The 25,252-nt window shown below is 46.9% G+C and overlaps 1 protein-coding gene across 1 annotated transcript in view; it reads right to left on the reverse strand.

The window, feature by feature from the left end:
• Nucleotides 1-25,252, reverse strand: part of LOC119379258 (uncharacterized) — a 116,302-nt gene that overhangs the window by 83,077 nt on the left and 7,973 nt on the right. Inside the window, exon 4 of the mRNA XM_037648506.2 lies at nt 1,672-1,805. Within this exon, the coding sequence (XP_037504434.1) occupies nt 1,672-1,805 (134 nt within the window). The remainder of the gene's footprint in view (nt 1-1,671; nt 1,806-25,252) is intronic.

Consider the following 25,252-nt stretch of genomic DNA (forward strand, 5'->3'; position numbering starts at 1 on the left):
ATGTATGTACGCATTACAGCAGTCGTTTCCGTCGCAACCATGCTTGCTCTTCTGGCGAGTCTCTTCAAGTGGGAATTTCCGAGTGTTCCGGCAGCTTGACAACATCGTGAAAGGCCGACCTTATCTCGATCTTGTAAGCAAGTTCTAAAAGTAATAATCCAAGCATGTAGTATACGTACGTTTATCGGGCACGGTTTCATCATAACGTTTAGTCACGCGACATTGTAGCGGTGTGTTCCAAAAGTACTAGTCGAACATGCAGGTAAGGCACTCTCAAGTACTAGTCGAACATGCCTTCTTTTAAGGCACTCTCAATTCGCGAGAGATGTTTTATCACCGTTATTAATTGCCCATTCACAGTTAATGAGTACTTCCATAGCACAGACGAGCATCTTTATTTTTGCGATGGCTTGTCGTGCATGTGCTGCAACAGAACTCAGGACCGGCATTTGGCTAATCAGGCAATGGTTTAGCTGTCCGTCGCGCTTACATGCATCAGTTCATGTCGCGAACTCAGCGGCTCGAAGAGCGCCCCACCGAATAAGGTTTCCAGAACGTCAAGCTTGCTACCTGCTTGAACAGCGGCGACGGAGATCAGGGCGGGGAATTCACACAGAAAGAAGCTCATGGGCCCTGTTCGAGCTAGGTACCAGTCAGTCTGGCTGTGGGACATAACGCTATATAGCGAAGGCGCGGCAAGCCAATGGCATACCGCACTTGCGATAGAAAATGCACGGCCAGTGGGCATGAGACGACGGTCGATCGTGGACGGCATTTACTTAAAAGAAGATTTATGAATAATGTCTCGTATCTATTTCGAAACTTTTCGGACGAAAGTGCCGCATGCCGTTGGTCGGCATGCGGTGTGTGTGTGTGTGTGTGTGTGTGTGTGTGTGTGTGTGTGTGTGTGTGTGTGTGTGTGTGTGTGTGTGTGTGTGTGTGTGTGTGTGTGTGTGTGTGTGTGTGTGTGTGTGGGTGTGTGTGTGTGTGTGTGTGTGTTGTGTGTGTGTGGTGTGTGTGTGTGTGGTGTGTGTGTGTGTGTGTGTGTGTGTGTGTGTGGTGTGTGTGTGTGTGTGTGTGTGTGTGTGTGTGTGTGTGTGTGTGTGTGTGTGTGTGTGTGTGTGTGGGTGTGTGTGTGTGTGTGTGTGTGTGTGTGTGTGTGGGTGTGTGTGTGTGTGTGTGTGTGTGTGTGTGTGTGTGTGTGTGTGTGGTGTGTGTGTGTGTGTGTGTGTGTGTGTGTGTGTGGTGTGTGTGTGTGTGTGTGTGTGTGTGTGTGTGTGTGTGTGTGTGTGTGTGTGTGTGTGTGTGTGTGTGTGTGTGTGTGTGTGTGTGTGTGTGTGTGTGTGTGTGTGTGTGTGTGTGTGTGTGTGTGTGTGTGTGTGTGTGTGTGTGTGTGTGTGTGTGTGTGTGTGTGTGTTGTGTGTGTGTGTGTGTGGAGTAAAGGCGGCCGAAACTGGAAACTATTCCGGTTAATGCCACAGGGCATGAAAAAGAAAACAACATCCATCGGCATTTCACAACTGTGCTTGACGCGTGATCGAGTTGTTCTTGCAGAAAACTAGCATGTTTCCCGCAAAACAAGAGAGATGGACATACCTCGGGATGGGCGCTGCCCTAAACGAATGCGAAGAAGCGGAAATGGCGTTCGCATGGGGCGTGTTGTGTACGTACCTCTCGGTCGTTAATCAGCCAGTGGAGAGTGGGACCCGCACTGGAAAGGCCGCTGCTGCAAGTGGCGTTGATGCGCTCGCCGATCCGGTACCGGGCTTTGATGCCGGTCAGGGTCGGACCCTGCAGGTCGGCCGCTGCGAGGGCCACGCCAGCAAGAAAAAAACTCGCATTAATGCCGCTGGGGAGGCGGCATGCACACGCGAGCTCCGCAAAGGCTGTCGAAGCGCTGACCCGAGAGGTGGGCGCTCGTATACGCTTGCGGATGCGAATAATGACCGCCTTACACAAGTTTTGAATAAACCGAAAGGAGTGAGGAGGAAATAGCTGCAAACATCAATGTCATAAACGCCTGTCCGGCTTATAGCATCAAAGATACGGACAAGATGAGAATTTCAATCACCACCCACCGACCCAGTCAGTCAGCCTAAACTGTGCAGAGCTTCACATAGCAGCTCATAGTAAGACATCTCCTGATCGATCACTGCAGATCGCCCACGTGACGGCGTCGGAAATGGATATCAGATATAGTATACGACGTTTTAAATGGCGGTGCATATCCGCGAACCGTATTCCTTAAACCTTGAATCGTATACATACATGTCACATGAGCATTTCTTCAGCACGCACAGGCGTCGGGTGTTGATAAATGGGTCATTTTGAGAAAACTCTTTGTCGAGGCACGAGTGAAACCTGAAACCTGGTTTTAAAATGGCACGGAACTCGGATGCTATTCGGTACGCGGTCAAAGCCCATACCAATTATGTCCCGTTCGCCATTTTGTCAGTACAGATTTTGTTCACCAGGGCTGACCTCTCTAAGTGGCTCTAATCGCCAACATGACGGAATTCGACAGCCACCACAGGGGTGATATGCATACATTGGTCCATTCAATGCGTCTGCACCGCCTGCAACAGTTCACGATGTTCGGCACCCTCTCATTCGTTTCCAATGGTGCACGAAAAGGGCAGGACTGCAGGGTTCGCTATTTTTCTGCATGCTTCTGCGTTCACCACCCCTATGACGTTGTCGAATTGATCACACATGCAGGTGCTAAGCAGCAAACGACGCAGCACACAGGCGTAAGCGCCGTTCAAACCCCGCTTACGCGTATCTGTTATGTCTTTTTTTTTTAAGTGTGAGAACATGGGAAAGTAAGGCTGCGTTACAGCCAGCTATTCCGAAACCATGAAATTGATACTGAACTAACAAACAACCAAGACAAAAAAAGAAGTAGGCAAAAGCACTTCATACACACATACGATCACTTGCGCCCAAAGATGTCTCTGTGGGTGGAGTCCTAAACATATAGGGCGGTCACCGTTAATACTGCAGATAGAGTCCACGCAATTATTTTTCATGTACTTGAAGGCAAGATGACCGTGAGATCAGACCGTTAGCAACACAATATGACGAGGAAAAACAGTCACGCCAGCAATAAACACTCCATTAAGCTTTCGTCTGATTAAAAAAAAAAAAAACTTCTGTGCCGATCATAGGCAACGCTGCGTGGGTATACTTACGCGTGGCAGCGACTATTAAGCATGTTGTGCATATTTACCAATTTATCTGTCCGCGCTGATTACCTGAACGCTGCTTTATTTTTTTTTTCTGGATGTCAGTACTGACTTGGAAATCTGAGGTAAAAAAGAGAGATAAAGAAAAAATCTCCAGCATGTTCGCCAGCGGAAGGCGCACCGCCTGTTCAGTTCGTGAATCAATATATTTTATTCTTTGGTGCCGCGCTCTTATAAATATTACGTCGGATAGAGACCATAGTTTCCCGTCGTTTTCAAGACGCAAAAGAACCAAACCACACCTGTACTGCGATGCCTGTCACTGAGCTTTTAAGCGGCGAACATTTTAGCGGGATGAAAAGAGCCTGCCCCTTGTCTGCACTTCGGTAATCGCGTCCCGTGACGCGCTGTGCTTGCACCGCTGAACTCGAGCTGCACAATTTCTGAACTTCTCGTGCCCTATATACTGCGAACTGGTTGACGTCTATGGTGAAGTGCGGTGCAACCGACTTTTGTACACACTCTGGACGCTGTGCTCTCGAATTTCGCCGTATATTGGCGCCTTGCAAGACTTCAGTACGGTCAAACAGAACTGACGAAATGCCGAATTCGGCAATAAGCTATAAATCTCTGACAACGTCGCGGGGATAAACTCAGAAATCTTTTCGAGCGCAATTAAGTGCACTTTTGCCATGCTGGATGCCTTCGCTAATAATATGTTTAGTACTACGATTAGTTGAAATTTGCTCCTACGAACAATCAGGAGTTTCCCCGGGAACTTAAATTAGGCGGTGTGGCAAAGGAGGGTGGGGTTTGGGTACAGGGGTTGAGGGAAATCGGCAATTATGAATGAATGAATAAACTTTATTTAAATCTGGTCCGGCAGTTTTCTTCGGGCGAGGCGGGGGAAGAGAGGTGTGTGTGTGTGTGTGGTGTGTGTGTGTGTGTGTGTGTGTGTGTGTGTGTGTGTGTGTGTGTGTGTGTGTGTGTGTGTGTGTGTGTGTGTGTGTGTGTGTGTGTGTGTGTGTGTGTGTGTGTGTGTGTGTGCTTGCGTAGGACTAGCAACATTTGTGACTCCGACACTCATGACTGAGATTGCAAAGAATTAGTACTTCATTTTACACAAGGAATAATGTCGTAGTTACGAACATACAAAACAGAAGAGCATGAGACTGCATAAACTGTGCGCAGTTTAATGAATTCACCTCTCTACACGCAGCAATCAGCCAAATATGCAAAAGCGCAGTTACTGTGCGCGTCTCCTTCCAGCTCTATTAGAGCAAGTTTCCCGTCGCAAGAAAAAAAAAATGTTACAAATTAAGGGAGTGCTACAAGAAAAACGCGGGTGTGTGTACAACGCCTTCGGGGGTGTGTAGGGAAATCTGTGCGAACAATCGCAGCCTCAAAAGATTTTCTGAATACAGGCGCAGAATAGCATCCCAGCACGATCACTTCCGGGGATGCTTACACTTTCCTGAGGTCTCGCGTGAACAGCACGGAAAGCGTCGTGGGGCGACATTGTTTCCACCACCGTGATCTAAAACAGCCTATAACATTTAACTCTGCACGGCTGTCTGTCAAGAATGCTGCCGCCCGTACAGACGCCGATGTGTCCGGCATTTCACGGAAATTTTCGCGAAATAAAGTGACATTTCGAAAATACGGCCCCTGGTGGTCTGGTTCCGCTCTTAGTTTCACCTCTTTCGAACAAAACCAGACGCGTCACGAAAGAGACCTATATATTTTTATTTATTTATTTATTCAATACTGCGGACTCGTGGTCCATGCAGGGTGGTTATTACAAATACAAATACAAAAGAAGTAGCAATGACACAACAATAATGAAGGGTGAAGGACGTTATTTTGCAGTTTGATCACATGTATATAGTTGATTCCAGCCTTTCATGTATTAACCCCATACTGCGTTTTCAAAAAGTGAGGCCAACGCAAGATAACCGAGCCACCGCATCCTTCTACACTCCCATTTTTATTTCGCCGGCGAACTGTCCTTGAAATTTGAGCCGGTTGCGTCCGCCTGCTATTAGCGGTTTCGTTTCGCGTGTATATGCACCATGCATCGGTGTAAAATCTCCACGGTCGCCCGTGGACACGGCGCAAAGGATCGATGCACGCACGGATGCGATTGACCTCCTTGTTGTTGTGTGTGGCCGATACCGGACGGTGTGGCGGCCGTAACCTTGACAGCAGCACATGCAACGATCAGCGCGGCGCCCGCTTGACGGCCGCGTCGTGCGCTACGCCGACGCCTCTCCCGCGGCAGCCGCTGTCCGTGTGGCCGTCAGGCGCACAACCGGGGCATTTGTATCGGGCTGATTGCACGTGGGCGTTACTCGTTGGTGTACGCGGTTGCCGACATCGCGAGTGGGTGGTCCTTAGGAACACTTCTGACACAACGCCTTCCCTTCTCCTTCCTTTCTTTCTTTCTTTCTTTCTTTCGCGCGCGCGCGTGTGTGTGTGTGTGTGTGTGTGTGTGTGTGTGTGTGTGTGTGTGTGTGTGTGTGTGTGTGTGTGTGTGTGTGTGTGTGTGTGTGTGTGTGTGTGTGTGTGTGTGTGTGTGTGTGTGTGTGTGTGTGTGTGTGTGTGTGTGTGTGTGTGTGTGTGTGTGTGTGTGTGTGTGTGTGTGTGTGTGTGTGTGTGTGTGTGTGTGAAACAGGCCCTATTTTGCTGATAGAACAAACAGATTATGAATTCCATTTCACCGGAGGCTGCGAGTCAGAGGACTCCCATATGAAGCACCTCCATTCTAACGCCATGCGAGGATGTACAGAGAGATATCATATGGCGTAATCAGTGGGACGTCGCGTGGCGCACGTTCAGCAGTCTCAAGTTGCACTCCCGCCACATTTGTTATTATTATTGTTTTTACAGTTGTTGTTCCCGGTTTATGAAGGTGTTCTGTATACAGGGTGTTTCAAGAAATGTGTCCAACCTTCTCAAAAAATCAGGAAAATGCGATATCTGCTCGGGGCTTTCAGAATTGCTTTTTCTGTAGCGGCAGGAATTTTAAGGTAGTTAAGGACATCATTTAGGACAGTAATTAAGAAAGTTACATTAATTAACTTTTTAATTAGCGGAGTTAGGTGATTGTGTCAAATCGGAGAATTGAAGTTCTTCATGCGAGGAACCCATCCGAGCTTTGAGATTTCGAAAAAACGTCCTCTAGTAATTGTTGTGGCGTAATGAAATTCAACGAAATGCAACGGCTTTCAACAGCGAAAGCCATCGAATTCGGTTGAATTTCATTACTTCGTAATTATTACTAGAGGTCGCTTTTTCGAAGACTCAATGTTGGGATGGGTTTCTGGCACGAAGAACTTCAATTCCCCAATTTGACACAGCCACCTAACTCCACTAATTAAAATGTTAATTTAACTTTCTTAATTACTGTCTCAAGTCATGTCTCTAACCATTTTAAGATCCCTAGCGCTACAGAAAAAGTCATTCACTCATTTTGGACGTCTGAGAAGAATATGGCAGTTGCGTTCTTCCATACTTCTGTTTAGGTTTCGCCATTGAATTTGGTTGAATTTTATTACTTCGTAATTATTACCAGATGCCACTTTTTCGAAATCTCAAAGTTGGGTTGGGTTTCTGGCATGAAGAACTTCAACTCTCCTATTTGATACAACCACCTGACTCCACTAATTAAAGTTAACTAATTTAACTTTTTTAATTACAGTCCCAAATAATTTCTTTAACCATCTTAAAATCCCTGCCACTACAGAAAAACCAATTCTGAAGGCAGCAATCAAATGTCGCATTTTCCTGATTTTTTGTGAAGGTTGGACACATTTCTTGAAACACCCTGTATAGAGAGGATCCTGCCAACACTGCAGCTACCAAAATCAAGTACAGGCTAACGAAACACTGATATTCGCCTTTCACACATGTATTCCTGTTTCGGCTCCTAGTGCCAAATTCACGAAGCTGTTCTTTCTCGAATGCTATTTGCCATTGGTCGTAAAATCTCGCTAATAATATGTGCAACGTCAGGATTGGCTGAAATTTTATCTTGTACCTCGGAACAAAAACAATCTAATCAGTTTGCACACTTTCGTGCGATAAAACATTCGGACCAAACACATGCCACAAACGATAGCACTTTAGCAGTGCTGGCAATTAAAGCAGACCATTTTTAACTGGAAGACGGAAACAGAAATTGCTTTCGCACTTAAGCATGTGTCGAATGCACTTGAGAAGTGATAAGGCAACACGAATAACAGCAACCGGGCCGCATATAATAAACTGCTGCATCACTTAAAACTGACTTTAAAAATGCAATGAACAAAATTTCTTTATGTGATACCAAGAACTTCATTCGTGTATACAACAAATTTCACATCTGCGCGGGATATTTTGTTACATTTTGTTACATTTTGTTACATCATTTTGTCCCTTTATCTGTAAGTTCTGATTGTACATGTTAATTATGTTCTGATTCTACAATGATTGTTATGTTATTATGTACTGTTTTCCACTCCTGTTATAGCCCTTTGTAAGGGCTGACAGTATCTGTAAATAAATAAAAATAAAAATTTGTCTACACGCGGTTAAACTACATGTCAGGTATCGTGAAACAGGCTGAACCTTGACTATAAAGCCAAGAAGCAATCAAAAGAGGGCTTGCACATATGCAACTCCAAATTCGCCAACTCTCTCATCGCTCTGAAAAAAAAAGGAAACAAAATGGCAACGACAACTTCAATCACCACTGGCTCACCAGCCGTTTTCGGGTGCGGCTCGTTGTACGAAAGGTTGGAAGCCCCTCGGGCCTTGGCACTCACACGTGCATATATGCGCTGCCGAGACAACCTAAACGAAGTCTGCGTAAACACTGCAAATGCGCCAAAGCAAAGAAACAATCCCAAGCACAGCGCGGCTGCTGCGGACGTGAAGTTATGACTGGAAGCTCGCCTCCCAGATGGCTTTGAGAGCCACAAACAAAGATACCAGGCTGTGTAGCATGCGGATCCGGCATCTGTAATGCCCTTGAATTGCAGCCGTGTCAGCGAGAAGCCAAGCAAGTGAGATCGCCAGCGTTCTTATACGAATACGCAGCGCGAGCAGCCGCTCGCTTCAAGATGACCCAAGCAAAAGTGTAAACACGGCATTCCAGTCAGACAGCATGCGTGCCAGCTGTGTGTGTGCACTGCGAGGAAGACGCTGGAAAGTGCACAAACAAGCAATGTCGAAACAAATGTTGTGGGCTGAAACTCTGCGCCGCCAGTGTATTGTATATATACGTATACGTCGGCTATCTTGTTGCGCCCGTATGTATGCATGCCTAGCGCGCAACAAGCGCTTCATCGCTGTTCCAGGAGCTCGTGCTCGTCCGCGACTCATCGCCGCAGCAGCAACACGCACGATCAGCGCTTCTCAAAGCAGCGACGCCGAGCGAGTGCACGCACTTAATTGTCCCGTGTCGCAGCGTGGCCACATGGAGCGGATGGGCGGCCACCCTCGAAACACCGACGGCTTAGCAGGAAATCTCGAGCTCCCTCCGAACGAATCAAGCAGCATCACCGCGAAGCCGCTTCGATTTCTGTTAGCGCTCGGCCATGAGAAGCTCCCATTTCCTCCTGGCCGCAAAACGGTCATTAATGCACGATGTCTCACGGAAAACTGCGCAGTATGTATCGTGGAAGCTATGCATGGGTAGCGGCTGTCAACTTATTGAGAGTCGAGTTGGCAAACTTAATTTTTTTTTTTTTTCGTATACGCAGTAGCAGGGCTGTAGCCAGGAATTTTTTTTTTTTTGGGAGGGGGCCCACTTGCTGGAAAACTTGACTATATGAGAAAAACACCTATTTTCATTGTTTATTTCTGGTAAATACACATACTTCGCCAAAATTTCGGGGCCTAGCCCCCCCCCCCCCCCCCCTATGGCTACGGGCCTGCGCAGTAGGCTACTAGTTTGTCATTGCTCGCCGGTTTCCACGATAAAAGTTTATCAATCGCGACTGACCGGCACCTTTTATGAATAGGTGACCACTTTGTAACACAGGAGGCGCCTTGTGTATCTGGGCCCGTATTGCCAAAAACATCTTACGCTAGAATTAATGGTAAGACATATTTCAGCCAGTCTGACATATCATTAGCGAAGCCAGCTGGCCAATGGCAAAGAATACTTACAAGCTGAAAGCTTTGTTTCCCTTCGGATACAACTTAATAAGTCAGGAGAGGCCCCGCCCAGACGACCGAAGTGCGGCAGCCGATCGCCTCCGCGACTAAAGAAATAGTCTCGCTCATGCACGCGCCGATGTTCTCCGTAGGCGGAGTCACCGGTCGTCCCGCTCGTGACGTCAGTCCCGAGTGCGCTCCCATTGGTGCAGGCTTGCGTTCATCCGCCTTTGAGGAGGAAATGCCGCTGACTTCTAAAGTTGTATCCGACTAGCTTCCGCTTTGAGATATTTGCTACCAGAGGTCTGACTGACTGACGGTCTCTACAGCCTCTATAACGGTGCACGGTACAGCGAGCGTGCCAGATTACATGCAGATGTATATACAGCTCGGGTAATAACTATGCGAGCTCTGTTCCTTCTCGGTCGCACCGCCGTTGTTGCGTAATGCCCAATGCTTGTACGACAAGCACCGCCGCCCACACGACCTCAAGAGGAAAATGCCTCGGTTGGAAGGAAAACAGCCGAGCCACGCGCCACGGGTGGGCAGAGAGAAAAAAAGAAAGTGATCAAGCTTCCTTCAACGGCAAGCGCATCGGCTTTCCAAGATGACTTCTGCCCACGCGTTTTCTCTGATCATTCGCGGTACCTGACATGTTTGCAGTGTCGACACGGGAAATAAGCCGTCAGTTAAAATGAAGCTACACGGACAAGCAAAATAATAATAATAATAAAAGAAACTGAATATAGCCTGCATAGTAAAATAACTGATGACGCTTGTTGTAGGTAACGCAATGTTCACATGTTTATATATATATATATATATATATATATATATATATATATATACACACACAGGCTGGGAATGGTCGCTGCCTTTTTTCTAATGGAGCGCACACGTTCTTGCCTAAGTTGCCTGGAGCCCCAGGCACGCACGCCTGCAATGACAGGTGTTTCCCTATCGTTGACCCGCCGCGGAAGGGAGTGGCTGCAGAGATGCTGTCGTTTTCATCACCGGACGTCTCTCCAGCTGGTACACGACGTCGCTCAAATATTGAATGTTTCCTAATTCCGAAACAACATTCTACACAAACTTTTTTTTTGCTTTTAATGAACATGGGCCTTTCAGGATGCATACAAGAGAAGAGCCTGTTGCGACACGCGGTATAATTTGGGGAGTCGTTTTCACGCAGTCATTACGCATGTGAGGAAAATGCAGTCAGGAAACAACTTTCATCGCCAATCTTCCTCGATGCCTTAAAAATATAAATTCACACACACGCGCACACACATACACGCACTTCAGGATCGGAGTTTCGCTAGGACTCGCTAGTCGGCACGTCGCATGAGAGGAAGAATGGAAAATGAAATGTAATGTTACAACATTAAACGTCTGGGTCAGTATTCACAAAGAGCTCTTAAGCTATAATTTCAGCCATCGTGAAGTTGGTCATATCATTAGTGAATGCGGCTGACCAACGGCAAAGAACACTTACCAACGGAAAGATTTGTTTGCGAGTGCGGTCTTGTGTTAGGTATATACCAAAACGCCCTTACGCTCTATAACTGCTCGCAAGACCGGACGTCAACTAATCGTGATGGCGCGGACATATTATTATCGGATGCAGCTGGACAATAGAAAATAGCACTTACGAGAAGCATTGTGAATCCGTAGCTCTCGAAAGAAAAACGAAAAAGAAAAGTAAGGCACTATGAACAGTCAAAATATTTACGAATGAAAAGCTCTGTTGATTCGGTTTTAGTATGATATCGATTTTCAAGTTTGCAGACAGTTTTGCGCAAGTGTTGGCAGCGGCCCCCAAGAAACTTCCGCTCTATTAATACTAAGAATTGCTGGAGTTTTATGTCCCACAACCACGATATGGTTATGAGAGAGGCCGTGGAGGCGGACTCCCGGAACTTTCGATCAACTGGGATTCTTGAACGTGCACTTAAATCTAAGTCCACAGGCCTCCAGCATTTCGCCTCCGCGGCCGGGATCGAACCCGAGTCTTTCGGATCAGCAGCCGAGCACCGTAACCACAACGTACCACCGCTGCGGCTTCCGCTCCAACGTCAGACAAGTAGAAAACACCTGAACACATCGAAGCCGCCGCGATGGCCTAGTGGTTGCCATGCTCAGCTGCTGAGCGGGACGTTAAACCCCGCAATCCAACCAACCTAAACACATAAAGGCTCGCATTCACAAACTGTTCGTAAAAGGAATTTCCAACCAATGCAGACACTGGCCATCTCATTAACGAAACTGACCGGCCAGTGTGAAAGAACACTTACGAGAAACGTTTTCGGAGTTCGGCCCCAGACTTAGGGAAGAAAAAAGAATGGCGAAATAAAGCACACATGGTTTCATGTTAAAGTACACCCACGGCTGTACGTTTTCGAGTAAAAGAAACGCTTATTACGCGTCTTGTCGTTCCTTTTCAGACGTGATGTTTCAAAGGCACTCAATAGTGCATTCTGTCCTTCGTTCCCTTGTCACAATGTTTTGACTTCCTCAAGTATCAACAAACTTGCCCAACAAGTTGGTCTTCTTAAACCCAACGACAGTGGAGATGTATTAACTGCAAAGAATATCGATCACTGGCGGTAGAAATCAATATACGGTAGAAAGACCATAGAGACCAAGCGCTCGTTGCGCCATTCGTTTGTCGTGAGCGCAACGCACAACAGGCGCATAAGTTTCGAACTGAGGTAAAACGCGAGCAATCACGTACAATATTTTTGCGGATGCTGAAAATAGAAACTTGAAGCAAGTTCTTGCCCGTTTAGATCTAACAATTGTCTAAGCGGGTAATCATATTTGAGGTTACACAAGTATGAAACATTTCTCCAACACATATGCTATAGCCTCGCAGCTTGCAGAGCGCCCGCAGCCGTCGCGGATTGTTGCGAGGGGGCTAGCAGGAGCTGATTCAAGAATGCAATATTACAGCACAAAGTGGCGACGCGGACGAGGGCAAATACTGCAGTTGGCACCCAGGGCAGTCATTTCTTAGCCGTGCAGTTACTGCTGTTCAGTTCATTTATATTACCTAGCCAGCTCCGCACATTCTCTACACACGGCGAATAGACCGATGATGCACTACACGCCCCCATTGTGGTTTCTGTTTCCACATGTTCTCGTGTATATATATATATATATATATATATATATATATATATATAAAGGTGTCGGCGGATCCGGGAGTAATAGCAAAAGCAGCTTTATTTGACGTTTCGGCCGTGGGCCCGGCTTCTGACGAAGGCCGGGCCCACGGCCGGAACGTAAAATAAAGCTTCTTTTCACTTGTGCGTCCAACACCTTGCTTTTGATATATATATATATATATATAGCCAGGCGACCATGCCGAGCGCAGCACGAAACAAAATGCACACAGTTATCGCGCGGCCCGTGATTCTCCGCGGGATGACACCTCGGTGCCACAGAGATGCTCGACTGGCTTCCAATCAACGGCGCCGCTACGCAACGGCGCGTATCGCGGGAGCAGGCGTCGGCTGGCCATGTTCCAGCTGGCTGCCTGCAGCGACGGGAGCATCCGTCAAAGCAGCGGCGCGCGAGCGCACGTAACACACACACACACACACACACACACACACACACACACACACACACACACACACACACACACACACACACACACACACACACACACACACACACACACACACACACACACACACACACACACACACACACACACACACACACACACACACACAGAATGTGTGCGCGATATCGTGATCAAAATGTCCGACAAACATCCATCTTGGCCAAACCCGGCTTGAGAACCGCACACGGACGTCCAGACACCCTTCGCCGATTTAGCGCTTGGGAGCGCCGTGCATGATCACACAGGCATGTGTTAAAACACGCAAGACCGAGGGGGTCAGCTTTATGCCAGCGACAGGTGACGCACATCGATCGTGCGTTCGCATGCCAAGAGAAGACACCATCTCCTGTGGGTGGCGGGCCGCTATATAGGCCGGCGGATAATACCGATGACGACATCAAAGGGTGCCGATGGTTACGAAGGCAACCGAAAATAAGAAATAATGAATGAAGAGTCAACAAACAAAAGTACGTTAAAATCATTACCCGTATTCGCAAAAAGCACTTGCGCTACATATCTTCGTAGGACAATATTTCTACCAATCCTGTCACTTGGCATATTATCAGTGAAGGCACCCGGCCAATGGCAGAGTAGTGGGTGCGAGGCCCACCACCGGAAAAGTTGGCGCCACCGTCGGTGTGACGTGCTAGGTGAGCGGTAGCGTCGTCTGCTTCGGGAGCACCGAAGCGCGCTGAAAACGAAATTTTAGAATGCCGCATGCGCTGTAATTCTTATCAAATGGGGAGTTCTCCCGCTTCCGGCGTGCGCTTGACAAGACTTGAAAGCACTGCAAATGCAGTCGCTGTCTTGCAGATACGGTAGGCCTGTACTCGGTGCAGCGCAATGCAGGACATACGCAACGGAGCCCAGTGTCAGCCTTCACACGTGTGCGCAGGGTAAGAAGCTGCGTGAAGCTTGGATTGTAAAACTTAGAAACGGTAAACAGCCATCGGCTACAACACGCCCGTGCAGCCAGCACTTCCGTGAGGAAGATTTCTGCTTCGGCGTGGGGCTGCGATGCTCGGTGAGTATAGCAGAAAGCGCTCACTGAGACGCACGCCCACGTACGCTGGCCAGCTAATGACGCCTTTCTCCAGCAATCTGGCTGGCCCATATACGCTGCCCACCTCCATATCGACCCCAAAATTAGGTCCACTCCCACATTCAAGTTGTCCCATCCCAATTTTATTTGTTTTCTACGGAGCCGTGTATGCATATATTCTAGTCGGAAAGGTGCCACGCACAGTGTGTCCGAACGGGAAAAAACCAAAAACGAAAAACGATAAAAAAAACTATATTTTTGACAGGAACGTTATCTATTATTTCGTTCCGGAGTGAAACCGAAATTTTTTTTATCGTTTTTCGGTTCACGGAAAAACTTGGCCATCCGGAATAACCGAGGTCATGCGACGTGACCTCAGGCAGGAGTTCCAAAGTAAAGATGTGTTGAAATTGTGCGAAGAACGAAAATAGTGGCAACCAGAGACGTTTATATTAACACAAGTGGACTTTCGTGTGCCTGTCACTCAGGCCAGCGTGGAGAGGGCATTCTCGGCTTTGAAGTTTGTAGTATCAGAACAGTATCGCGCGCACATCAGAGGAAACTCGATGACGGGCTGATTCTGAGATCGTGCTCACTCCCTTGACACAAAGCATTGAGCCCGCTAAAAAAATTCGTAACTGACTTTTGAGGAAATAATTACTATGACTGTGAAGGGTACTGGTTTCTGCTAGTTGGTAGGAATTCGTGGAACAGTTACTTCCGCTCTGAAGAACGTGGGAAGAACGTGTTTTACACCTGTCCTGCTTTCTTAAGAGGAGTGCAAGTATCCATGGATACCACAAATCCAGTGTTTTTTATCACTACTTTAACTTCAAATTTCAGCACACAAATAAAAACCGTTACAAACCGTTACGGAGAGAGAGAGAGAGAGAGAATAAACGTTTATTTTGAGCAAGCGCGCTGTGCGCCCAAGGTGGGCGGCCTCCTTATTCCAGGTTACGGAACATTTTTTTTTTTTCGTTCCAGAACAGAAACGGAACTTTTTGCGGTGGAACGAAACTAAAACAGAAACGAAAAATATTTCGTTCCGACACCCTGGCCACGCATTTTGCGTTAGACACGATTTTGCCACCAAAACTGCTGCAGAACTTACAAAAAAATAGTTGCGCATGAAAACTTTACATTGCGGTCTCTACACGTTGTTTTTAGCCCGCTTTGCAGCTACTTGGTGCAATAACTTCTCTCTTTTCCACAGCGATTCCTAGCTAATGAGTAGAGACCGGATTTGAGGCAAATGCCTATTTTGTTCTTTGCGCTCCTATCGTGCCACTTTGATATATATGAGCATGAATTAGAGGTTAAGAAGGGCTTTTATAGTGTTTTATAGTGCCTATAAATGCCTATTTTTGGCGTTTGTGCCTAAATGCTCACAAATGCCTATAAATGCCTATTTTCAAAATTGGCGCTTGTATTAACACTATTTAGCCTCAAGTTGTGCTCCCGGGAGCAGTTTGAGACCGTTATTCATGCTACCGCGCAACACTGACTGTTCGGAACTATGGGGTTCAACCTAGTCCTGTGGTTCAACCAACTCCCGGAAACAACTGCTAGCAGCCGTGAAGTGGGACACGCACAGTTTGAGACCGTTATTCATGCTACCGCGCAACACTGACTGTTCGGAACTATGGGGTTCAACCTAGTCCTGTGGTTCAACCAACTCCCGGAAACAACTGCTAGCAATGTACCAACTCGCCCAAGTCAAAGTTTCAACTGCTAGCAGCCGTGAAGTGGGACACGCACATTCGCCGACGCAGAGACATGGCGCGCGCGGTTGGGGAATGCGAGACCGTGGAGAGCCGTCAGCAGAAAGGAGAGTGATGAGCAAAAAAAGAAAAGAAAATATGATATGCACGCGGGTTTTGTTTTTCTAAGTTGACTTGTAAGGTGTTCACTGTATCAGCGTAGCCAGAATTTTTTTTTCGGAAGGGAAGGGGGAGGATGTGTGTTCAACCATACTCTATGTATGCTCGTGAGTGCGCTTGTATGCATGCGTGCATATATACGCATGCAAAACTGAAACGTTCTTTTTTTTTTTGGGGGGGGGGGGTAGTTGAACCCCCTCTTCCCCCTGGCTACGCCAGTGATTCACTGGCAGGGGAGAAATTGGCTCTACACGATTCGACCCGGATAATAGGAGGAATCCCTCCCTTCTAGTGTTTTAGCGACCTGGCTATCTGCTCGTGCTCTTCCCTTCTCAGTCATGCCATATATATATATATATATATATATATTATATATATATATATATATATATATATATATATATATATATATATATATATATATACTGATCAGTTCACTGGAATGGAAAGGGAGCATTAGGAACCGTGTTAAAAAAGAATGCACGCCTCACGGCATACATGCTTGTCTTAGCACCAACCGATGAATATACTAGATTTAAATAAAGAAAGCAGGGAGAAATTGCTCGCTGAGGATACCGATAAACGTAGAGTGCAACGTCACTTGAGTAATTATGATAATGAAACGTCGAAGAACTTAAAAGGAAAAAAAAGTGAATCTTGCTGACGGCTCGCACAAGTCGCCATGGGCGCAAATTTCCTTGGAGTTTTTAAGAAATTATTTTCGAAAAGCTTTGATAACGTCCACGCCACAACGGTTACTTGTGTAATGCTGCGGCCGCGCTATCGCTTAATTGAGGCTTCATTCTGGTATGCCCCATTTATTCACACAGACTAATGTAAGAGTGTACGTCACATAGTTCGTCCGCAGGGACTGGCTGCCTCTCACGCAAGGAGCTTGTTTGGGGAAACCCCATCGCGGCGACCACGCGGAATGTCCGCTCACTGTACATATTCTGTAAGCAAATAGCGCTGGTAAACAATTCTGTGCTTCTTTTTGTCAGAGCTTATTATTTTGGCTTCTTTGGAAAGCATTCACAGCAATGCCCAGGAGGGCTTTCGCGTGATGTTTTCGTAGAGCGCCGACAGCGCGCCCGCGTTATCCCACCACCAAATAGGGGCGCGCCCGATAGAGGGCGACTCCGGAAAGAAACACTTTGTGAATTTGTCCCAGTGCTTGTCCACTGTCCACAAAAATTGAGGTCATTGTACACTCTAAGCCAAAAGAGAGCAACGGGGGTATATGGGTTCCTCCTTTGAGGGAACAAGTGCATTGCCACTCCCATTACTCTCCTAAAAGGAGCAACTGCAAGGGGACGAACCGTTGCCCTCCTTTCAGTTGCTCCTTCGGGGGATGAACGGTTAGTCCCCTTAGTTGCTCCTTGAAGACCAACTATTACTGCCGCCAGTTGCTCCTTCCTGATGCTCCTTCCCGTTAGTCCTCAGTTTCAAAAAAAAAGAAAACTTATACAGCAAATTGATTTTTACACAGATGTCCAAACGATATACAGACATCCCATTCCCAGAAATAAATTTCAGAAAACTTCCAGCAAACACACAGGATTCGAACTCGCGACCACTTTATCACCATGTTCGTACGCTAACCACTACGCCACATCACGCTACGGCGTTGTCTGAAAGGAAACGGGGTTATGTAGGTACCGATGGGTAGTTGCGAGTTCTGACACGTTAGTGCAGTAAGCATAGGCGTGCAGAACCAGTGGTGATGTTCGAAAGAAAATAGAAAGTAACAATGCAAACGTCTGAAAACGTCAAGGTAATGAGTCTCTCGCGAAAACATTGGCTTTGCAAGTGCTCTCCTCCACGCTAGATAAAGGGCCAGTAATTTCTTTTTTTTTTTCCTTTTTGCCCGGAGGTGTGTTTTGTTTTTTATTATTATTTATTTATTTCATTTATTATTATTATTTGTTTTTTGCGGAATAGTCGCCTCCCCTTTGAAAAGTCAACACCACCCGAGCTGATAACCGTCCATTTGCTCTGAGATTAAACACAAAGTCAAACTCCCGGACGCGATTGGGATAGCTGCCCTCCCACCAAAATGAGCCAGTGACAAGGTAGAGATGAGGGAGGGCTCGCTGCGCGTCGCGATATAAATATATGCGTTGCGTGATACCTGCTGCAACCCTGCAGTCGCGGCTTTTGCTGCTTTGTACTAGAGGCTGCCGTTCAGCATAAAACCGCAAATGTAAATTCTATCAACTGTGTACTTCTCTCAACCGCTTGTTTGTCGTGAAGTATACAAGGAGTCTCGCGAAGCTGCGCATTTTATTGCCACATTCTCAGGCTATATATTTAAGCCAAATGTTATACGCAAACACGCCATTTGCAGTGATGGAAGCGGCATTTTGCTCTTTGGAGCAGATTCTGGAGCAGAAAAAATGCTGCTTTGGAGCAGCAATCGGTGTTTTTGGAGCTGATGGCAAAATATTCTGTGCAACTCCTGGAGTTTAAAGCATCACTGAAGCATTTCATAAACATTAATATTTATTATTAAACATATTGCACATATAATAGTCAGTGATAATTGCAAGAAACATAATTAAGCAGATGTATGGTCACTGAACACTAAGGAAGATGAGCTATATATTTAAAACGCCAGTACACGTGGCAGAAATTATATGAAAGCGATAAAGCTGAACACCAAACGATAAAAGTAACCACAGTCATATATGACTATCACCAAAGAAGCAGTTTATAAATAGTACGAGATCAAAGCAATCTGTTATTTTCATACTTCACCAAAATAGCCTGCACTGAAAACTTAAAAGAAAAGCAACTCGATGAGCTAGCTATGCACTTAAAATGCCTGTTCTTGTGGCATAAATGAGGTCAAAGCTGATAAAGCGTTAAATGTAAGTCACACATCGCATTTGTAACAGCGGCAGTTATTAATCAGTATGATATTGAACTAATCTCGCACACATTTCACCAAAATAGTCTGCTTGTCAGGCACAAATATATTGCTAAATGAGATATATATTGACAATGCTAGTATGCAGCTAGTATACATGCGGCATACTAGGATGATAGTATACAGCTTGTTTTTGGTTTTGTTTAGGCTCGCTGGACGATCACACGGTTAAAGTTCACTGTTTTCAGCTTCCCAGTGCCATTTCGGAGCAGATTCGGAGCAGTTACTAACAAAAATTACAGTTTGGAGCAGCATGGAGCAGCATTTCTCTTTTGGAGCAGTTTGGAGCAATTGGAGCAGCAATTACATCACTGTATTTGACTTGCGATGACAGCAGCTTCAGGTGCTGGCGTTCTAGTACAACCATGCCTTTTATTAGCGTGCGTTTCAGTTTACGAAAAGTAGTTTCGCTATGCCAGCCCGCAAGAAAATGTGGCCCATGCATCCAGGGGCGTAGCCAGGGGGGAGGGGGGTTCAAACACTCCCCGAAAATTTTCAATTTTGCTTGCGTATATGTACACGCACACATACAAACGCACGCACGAACATACATAAAGTATGGTTGACCCCCCCAGAAAAAAAATTTCCGGCTACGCCCCTGCATGCATCGACCTATACAGGGTGCGTCCTACAGGAGAGCAAAGGTTGCGCGTCGAGAGCAACTGTTCGTCCTTCTGTTGCTCCCTTTCAAACTGGGCAATACTCCCCCAACTTCAGACATGCCAGCTATCTTGTTCCAGTTGGTCTTTTTGGGGTGTAACAGTTGATCTTTAGAACTAAAACCCGCAGTTACTCTTTTTTTTTTCATTTTTGGCTGTGTTCCAACGTGGCAGTAGTTAGACGGGCTCACCAGCCCTGTACAGGACATTCATAAAGTTTATTCCTCCTCCTGCGCGTAATAGCAAAGCTCGTTGCTAGCTGAGCCAGTTGGTTTGTCACACGATTTACAAACGCCACATTACTACAGGCCTACTTATGCCATAAAAGGATTACTAACCAATGCAGGAACAGGATGGTGTGAATACCATATTCATTCATTTTTCCCATTCCGTCCATATTCGCAGCCCCGCTCCGCATACATCACCGCCGTGATCGGCGGACGGTCATGAGCAGTGGGAGGTAGAAATTGAACAGGGTGAAAAGAATAGATGTTTATATACTGACCCAGCGTGCAAAATGATTTGCGACTACGAACGGCGCATTGGCTACCATGTGTCGGCCGTTTTCTTTATATAGATGACTTGTACGTGACGTCATGGACGCCGCTTCTGAATGTACTGGTGCTCCACGATGGTGGTTTTGATGACAAACAAATTGCGACAATGTGAAAACGACGTGGCAGGAGCGTCTCTGTGCGTGCGTAATGAAATAACATGCATGTGATGTTTTGATAGCATTAATGTGGCATCGCAAGCGTCGCGTCTCCACATGCTGGTGCTCCAACATGGTTGTTTCCGTGACGTCAATGCAAGCCATCTATATATGGTGACGAGGTAACGATAATCTCGGGAGGCCGCCGCTTAGCTTTCGTCTCTTCTCTTATACGACGAAGAAATGGGCCTGTGTGCTGGGACATCATTTTGCGTAGAACAAGTTCAGGAGTTATACAAGGTATCCATGCATTATATACACGCGACAGATTGATGTCGGCTGTCAAAGCGCTTCGGTCGGCTTAGCAGTGCCATACAGTACAAAGACAAGCCACACGACGGCGCAGTGTCTTGACCGAAGAGTAGACGCTGTGAAAATTAGACGGCAGAATTGTTTCAATGCAGTTCAGTAGCAGACGTGCGTAAGGCAGGTAAGTTGATTATTGCGATTGGCAAAAGCTGGTGCACGAAATACTAACTATTCGCCGCGAGATCTGGCTATAGGTGGCAGCAACGTCGCCGCGCTACGCAGCGGCGCTTCGCCGTAGGCGGTTTGAGTCGATTGTCGGCGAATAAAGCGCGTTGACTGCAGCCTAATGGTCATGTGTACGCCTTCCATTGCCACATTAATGCACGAAATCGGCCTAACGTTCCTATTACGTCTGAGAGAAGCGCCATATGCCAACCAATGGGGTACTGGCCTTTGGTCGCATTCGTGTTTTGCACTGTGCTCGATGTTTTTCTTGCTTTATTTGCCCGTGTTTAAATTGCGTTTTGCCTATACCACAATATAAATAGTGTTGCGCGACTGAGCCAATTAAGTATTTACTTCTTGCTCTAGCGGCCACAAAAAAAAAAGCCTGTATTTCTGCGTAATTAGATGAAGTAGAACTTTGTGCACGCTGCTTTTCTGTTTGCATGAATACTCGTACTCCTGTAGAAATGCGTGGCTTCAGGTCTTTTTTACCGCTAACCATCCTCTGCAGACGCTAGTTCATGCTTTGCGGTATCAAAAGAATGTCCAAATCGCCAACACTTCACGAGATGGTGTCGCTAAAATTCTGCATTTACACCTCGACATTTAGTACTTTTTTTAGTGCATTTAGACGACGTCAAGTGCACTATGTGATGTGCTTGAACGACAAAGTGGTACCCACATTGAAATGATTTTGGCGAAAGGACGGTTAGATGGTTAGACCTTGCGCCATACCAACACGTGCATGCACTCACTTATTAGAGTGCATACAAGTCTCGTAAGGCGAAATGCTTATGTATATATATCGTGTAGGCATACGTACAAGCATTTGATACTGTGCTAGTACAACGGAATAAGCTGTAATCTAAGGACGTGAATGACGTATGCACACATGCGGACGCGGTGTGGCTAGGAGACGACGTAAGGGGCCATCCACACCACGGGGTTTCGTCCGCTCGCCGCTAGGTGCCGACTCTGGTTCATCTCACGGCCAATAGCGTATGAACAGGCTGTTGAATATACAAGCTCGGGGTCAGAGTTTACAAAGCATGCGTGGCCAGATCATAATATATGAACGCACGAAAAGGCTTGTAAATCCGAACCCGTAATTACTAAGGCCGTTCTTGCGCTAGAACTGTTCGTACAAAAGCAGGTGCCAGCCAATGACGATGATGCCAGACATATTAGCGAAGGCGGAACAATGTAAGGATTCCTTTTTTTCCATTCTATTGCTTTCTTATCATTCGCCGTTCATGATCAGGCCTTGTGATACCGCAGGCGGAGCGCCGCTTGGGCCATGACGAGAAAATTGAGACCCACATTGTTAAACTAACCCGGTCCATTCATTTAGGAACGAAATGCTTGGTGAGTACGGCCCCCTGTCATCTGTTGTCATCAGTATGTCAGCTGTGGCTCAGTAACATGTGGACACTGGCCGCGTACATAGCATCAGACGTATGCCCTGCAGCGAGACGTTGCAGATCATAGGTCCCTGCAGCCTTACTTGTAGTTTAGTTACAGTGTAATTACAGCTATATTTGTGTAGTGTACAACAGTTCGTAGTTTACAATCCCTTTGGTGTCAGACTCCGTAGGTTTCCTCCGCATACAGTGACAGGTCAGGCAGGCCACTCAGCGGAGGATATGCCGTGGAGTTATTTTAATGAAAATGCGTTCTGGAAGAAGGTTTCATGGTGCTCATAAAAACTTTTCTATGGTTATTTTCTTTTTCCTAATCAGTGTTATCAAACATCATATATGCGCGTTTTCCACCAGCTGCCGTCCGCCATACAGGTATAGAGTGTCTCTACTATGCTTAGAAGTCCTTCCATAGATAAGGCTCTTGAGAGAAAGACTGAAGCTTCTGTACGGAAACGTGTGTCGCACGTCGCACGTGCTCTATTAGTAAATGCGGGAGCACCTCTCACCATATGGCAAATTTCGAGTACTCGTTATACAGTACAAACCGCGCGCCACTTTCCACAGCTCGCAGTATATATGTATTTCGGAATCTTTTAAACAGAGGTGTGGAAATATTTGTTATTTGGATACAGTCAATGTACTTGAAAACAGTGGCGTAGCCAGGGGGGGCCGCCCCCCCCCCCCTCCGAATTTTTTTATTTTTTTGCTATGGCATACAGAGCCCAAAATGACACTTGACCACATCTGCCTGCACGGCCCCCACTTCAAATGAAGGAAGTGCCCCCCCCCCCCCCGAAAAAAATTTATGCCTACGCCCCTGCTTGAAAAACTCGTTCCCGGGCTAAAGTTGGTACAATGGCCTTGAAAAATGATCATTCGAGCCCGAATGAACGTCCGAAGTGTGAACAAGAGAAAGCGATGAAAGTCAGCGCCTGTGTACATCGTCGTGTGTTTGCCTGCGTTCCCCTATATCGCTTTTCACCATGGAATACTTCCTTTGCAAGGCGGATAGTTAAATGGTACGTGCCTAATTGTACATGGACCTGCAATCATGGTGATAACGAGTCGATAAGACTAAGAGTGAAACACAGGCAGTGAGTGAGTACAGGGCAGGGATAACGATAATATTTCAATTCATCTTGCGCTTCGTCAGTGCATGGTCCGCACAGTGTTTTGCCTTTGTCCAACCGATTGTGAGCGGCTCATGTTTTAGAAAGGAATAGAATCGAGCGAATGCAATCGTTGTATAGGTTCTGTCGGACAAAGCTTTAGCTCCTTATACCCGAATGAAACACGGCAAGGTTTTCGGGTTGGGACAATGGGTAAGACAGTGGATGCTATAGGAAATTAACGATGGCGACTGCAGCAGCGGCAAACAGCGCTTACAAACTAAAGGTTTCAGAAAACGGCTCGTATACAGGCGTGGGAACACACGTACACATATACAAAACGCACCTATAAGCTGCACTTTTCTTGCTTTCCTGCATAGGAAGATAACTCTCTTCGTCTCCCATTGTGACTGTTTCGGCTATGACGTAAGGGTCAGAGGCGTAGCCAGAAACTTTTTTTTTTCTGGGTGGGGTAGGGGAGGAGGAGTTCCGTCCTCGCTTTATGTATGCTTGACGTGCGCGTGTATATATGCACGTACAGAATGTAAACATTTCGGAGCGGGTCCTGGATCGGGACTCTCTTTATTCCACCTTTACCCCATCTCGCCATCAGTCCTATGCAGACGTCGCTAGTTGCATGCGGCCAGTCATATATCGAACCCAAGAGGCTGAAATGAAGCACGTTTTGCGACAGGTCGATGCGCATTACGAATCACCGCAATGTCGCCTATCGCGAATGACCAACGCGACCAGCGCGTGGATTTCAGCCAACCACAAGCCTTTATTATATTTGTCGCGATTTACGCACTGATTGAAGCCAGCCCTACCCTGCACAGGGTGATAACTCCGAGATGGTGGGTAAATGACAGTAGAATGTTGAATTACGGTTATTCTGCTGTTCCTTCAACGCTAACACGCACGACACGAATTGGTCGTAATATCAAAGCACAATCAAACGGTAGCGCTACCTCGCATTCCGTGTCATCCGTATCACTGTTGAGGGCGTGAGGCTGTCTTTTCAGAACGGGCATCGTACAATACGGATCGAAAAGTTGCAGCTCCGAGCGAGGTTTAATGGGTAGTAACAACGCACACTCACGTCGGCATTAACGTGCGTCAGCGCTGCGGTTGCGTGTGACGCGGTCGAAGACTCGGACACGCGTTGAATCACACGCACACGAATCATTCGCCGCGTGAGCGTGCGTCCCCCCCCCCCCTTCCCTCTCTCGCAGCGTCCGACCGCATTCCGCCAACGCACAATCGGAAAAATGCTCGTCGGACGCTGTTCGTTCGGCCTGACAGGGAGATGTGCCAGCACGGACAGGCAGAAAGAAAGGGGAGGAAACGACTTCTCGTCGCCTTTGTTTCTCTTCTTCTCGTGTGTTACGGCCGGACAGAGTGGATGCGTGGCAGGAGGATACGCGCGAGGTTCATTCAAGTTGCCGGCAGCGAAAAAAGACGCAGGGACGTATAGAGCCCGGAGGGGAGAGCACACCGAGCACGCGTGCCCCCTTCCACCGTCAGCCTCAAAATTACCCAACACCTCCTCCTAAAAAAAAACGAAAGAATGCTGGCTTTACATATGGTTACGCTGTAATACCTAGAATCTACGCCATCGTTTACGCAACAGCGCTTGTCCCATTGCCTTCTCCCATGCCTTCTCCCTCCGTCATTGCGGCGTGTCTTTTCGCGCTGCTGTTTAAAAATGAACACATACAAACCGGCGCAAGCTACCGCCATCAAGCCAGATTTTATTAACCTGTAAGAAGGAATTATTAGGACATGTTAGAGAAGTCGGCTAGTCCATCGTGAAGAGAACCTATGAATGAAAAACTTCGTGAATTGGGCCACACATAACCATACGAAAAGGCAGGACGCGACAAACGCAAGGCTGCAGTGGCCAACGCAGGTCAGGCATTTGTTCCACGACATGCGCCACAACTTGGGTCTCATGTCGAAACCCTACATCACCGCAACAAATTCAACTTGCGTGTACCATTTAACGAAAAATTCTGCTAGTATAGTACGGATATCACTGCGTCGTGCCTGCAGAGTATGCGTAGTGT

The sequence above is a fragment of the Rhipicephalus sanguineus genome, chromosome 1, assembly GCF_013339695.2.
Source record: "Rhipicephalus sanguineus isolate Rsan-2018 chromosome 1, BIME_Rsan_1.4, whole genome shotgun sequence".
Lineage (NCBI taxonomy): Eukaryota > Metazoa > Arthropoda > Arachnida > Ixodida > Ixodidae > Rhipicephalus > Rhipicephalus sanguineus.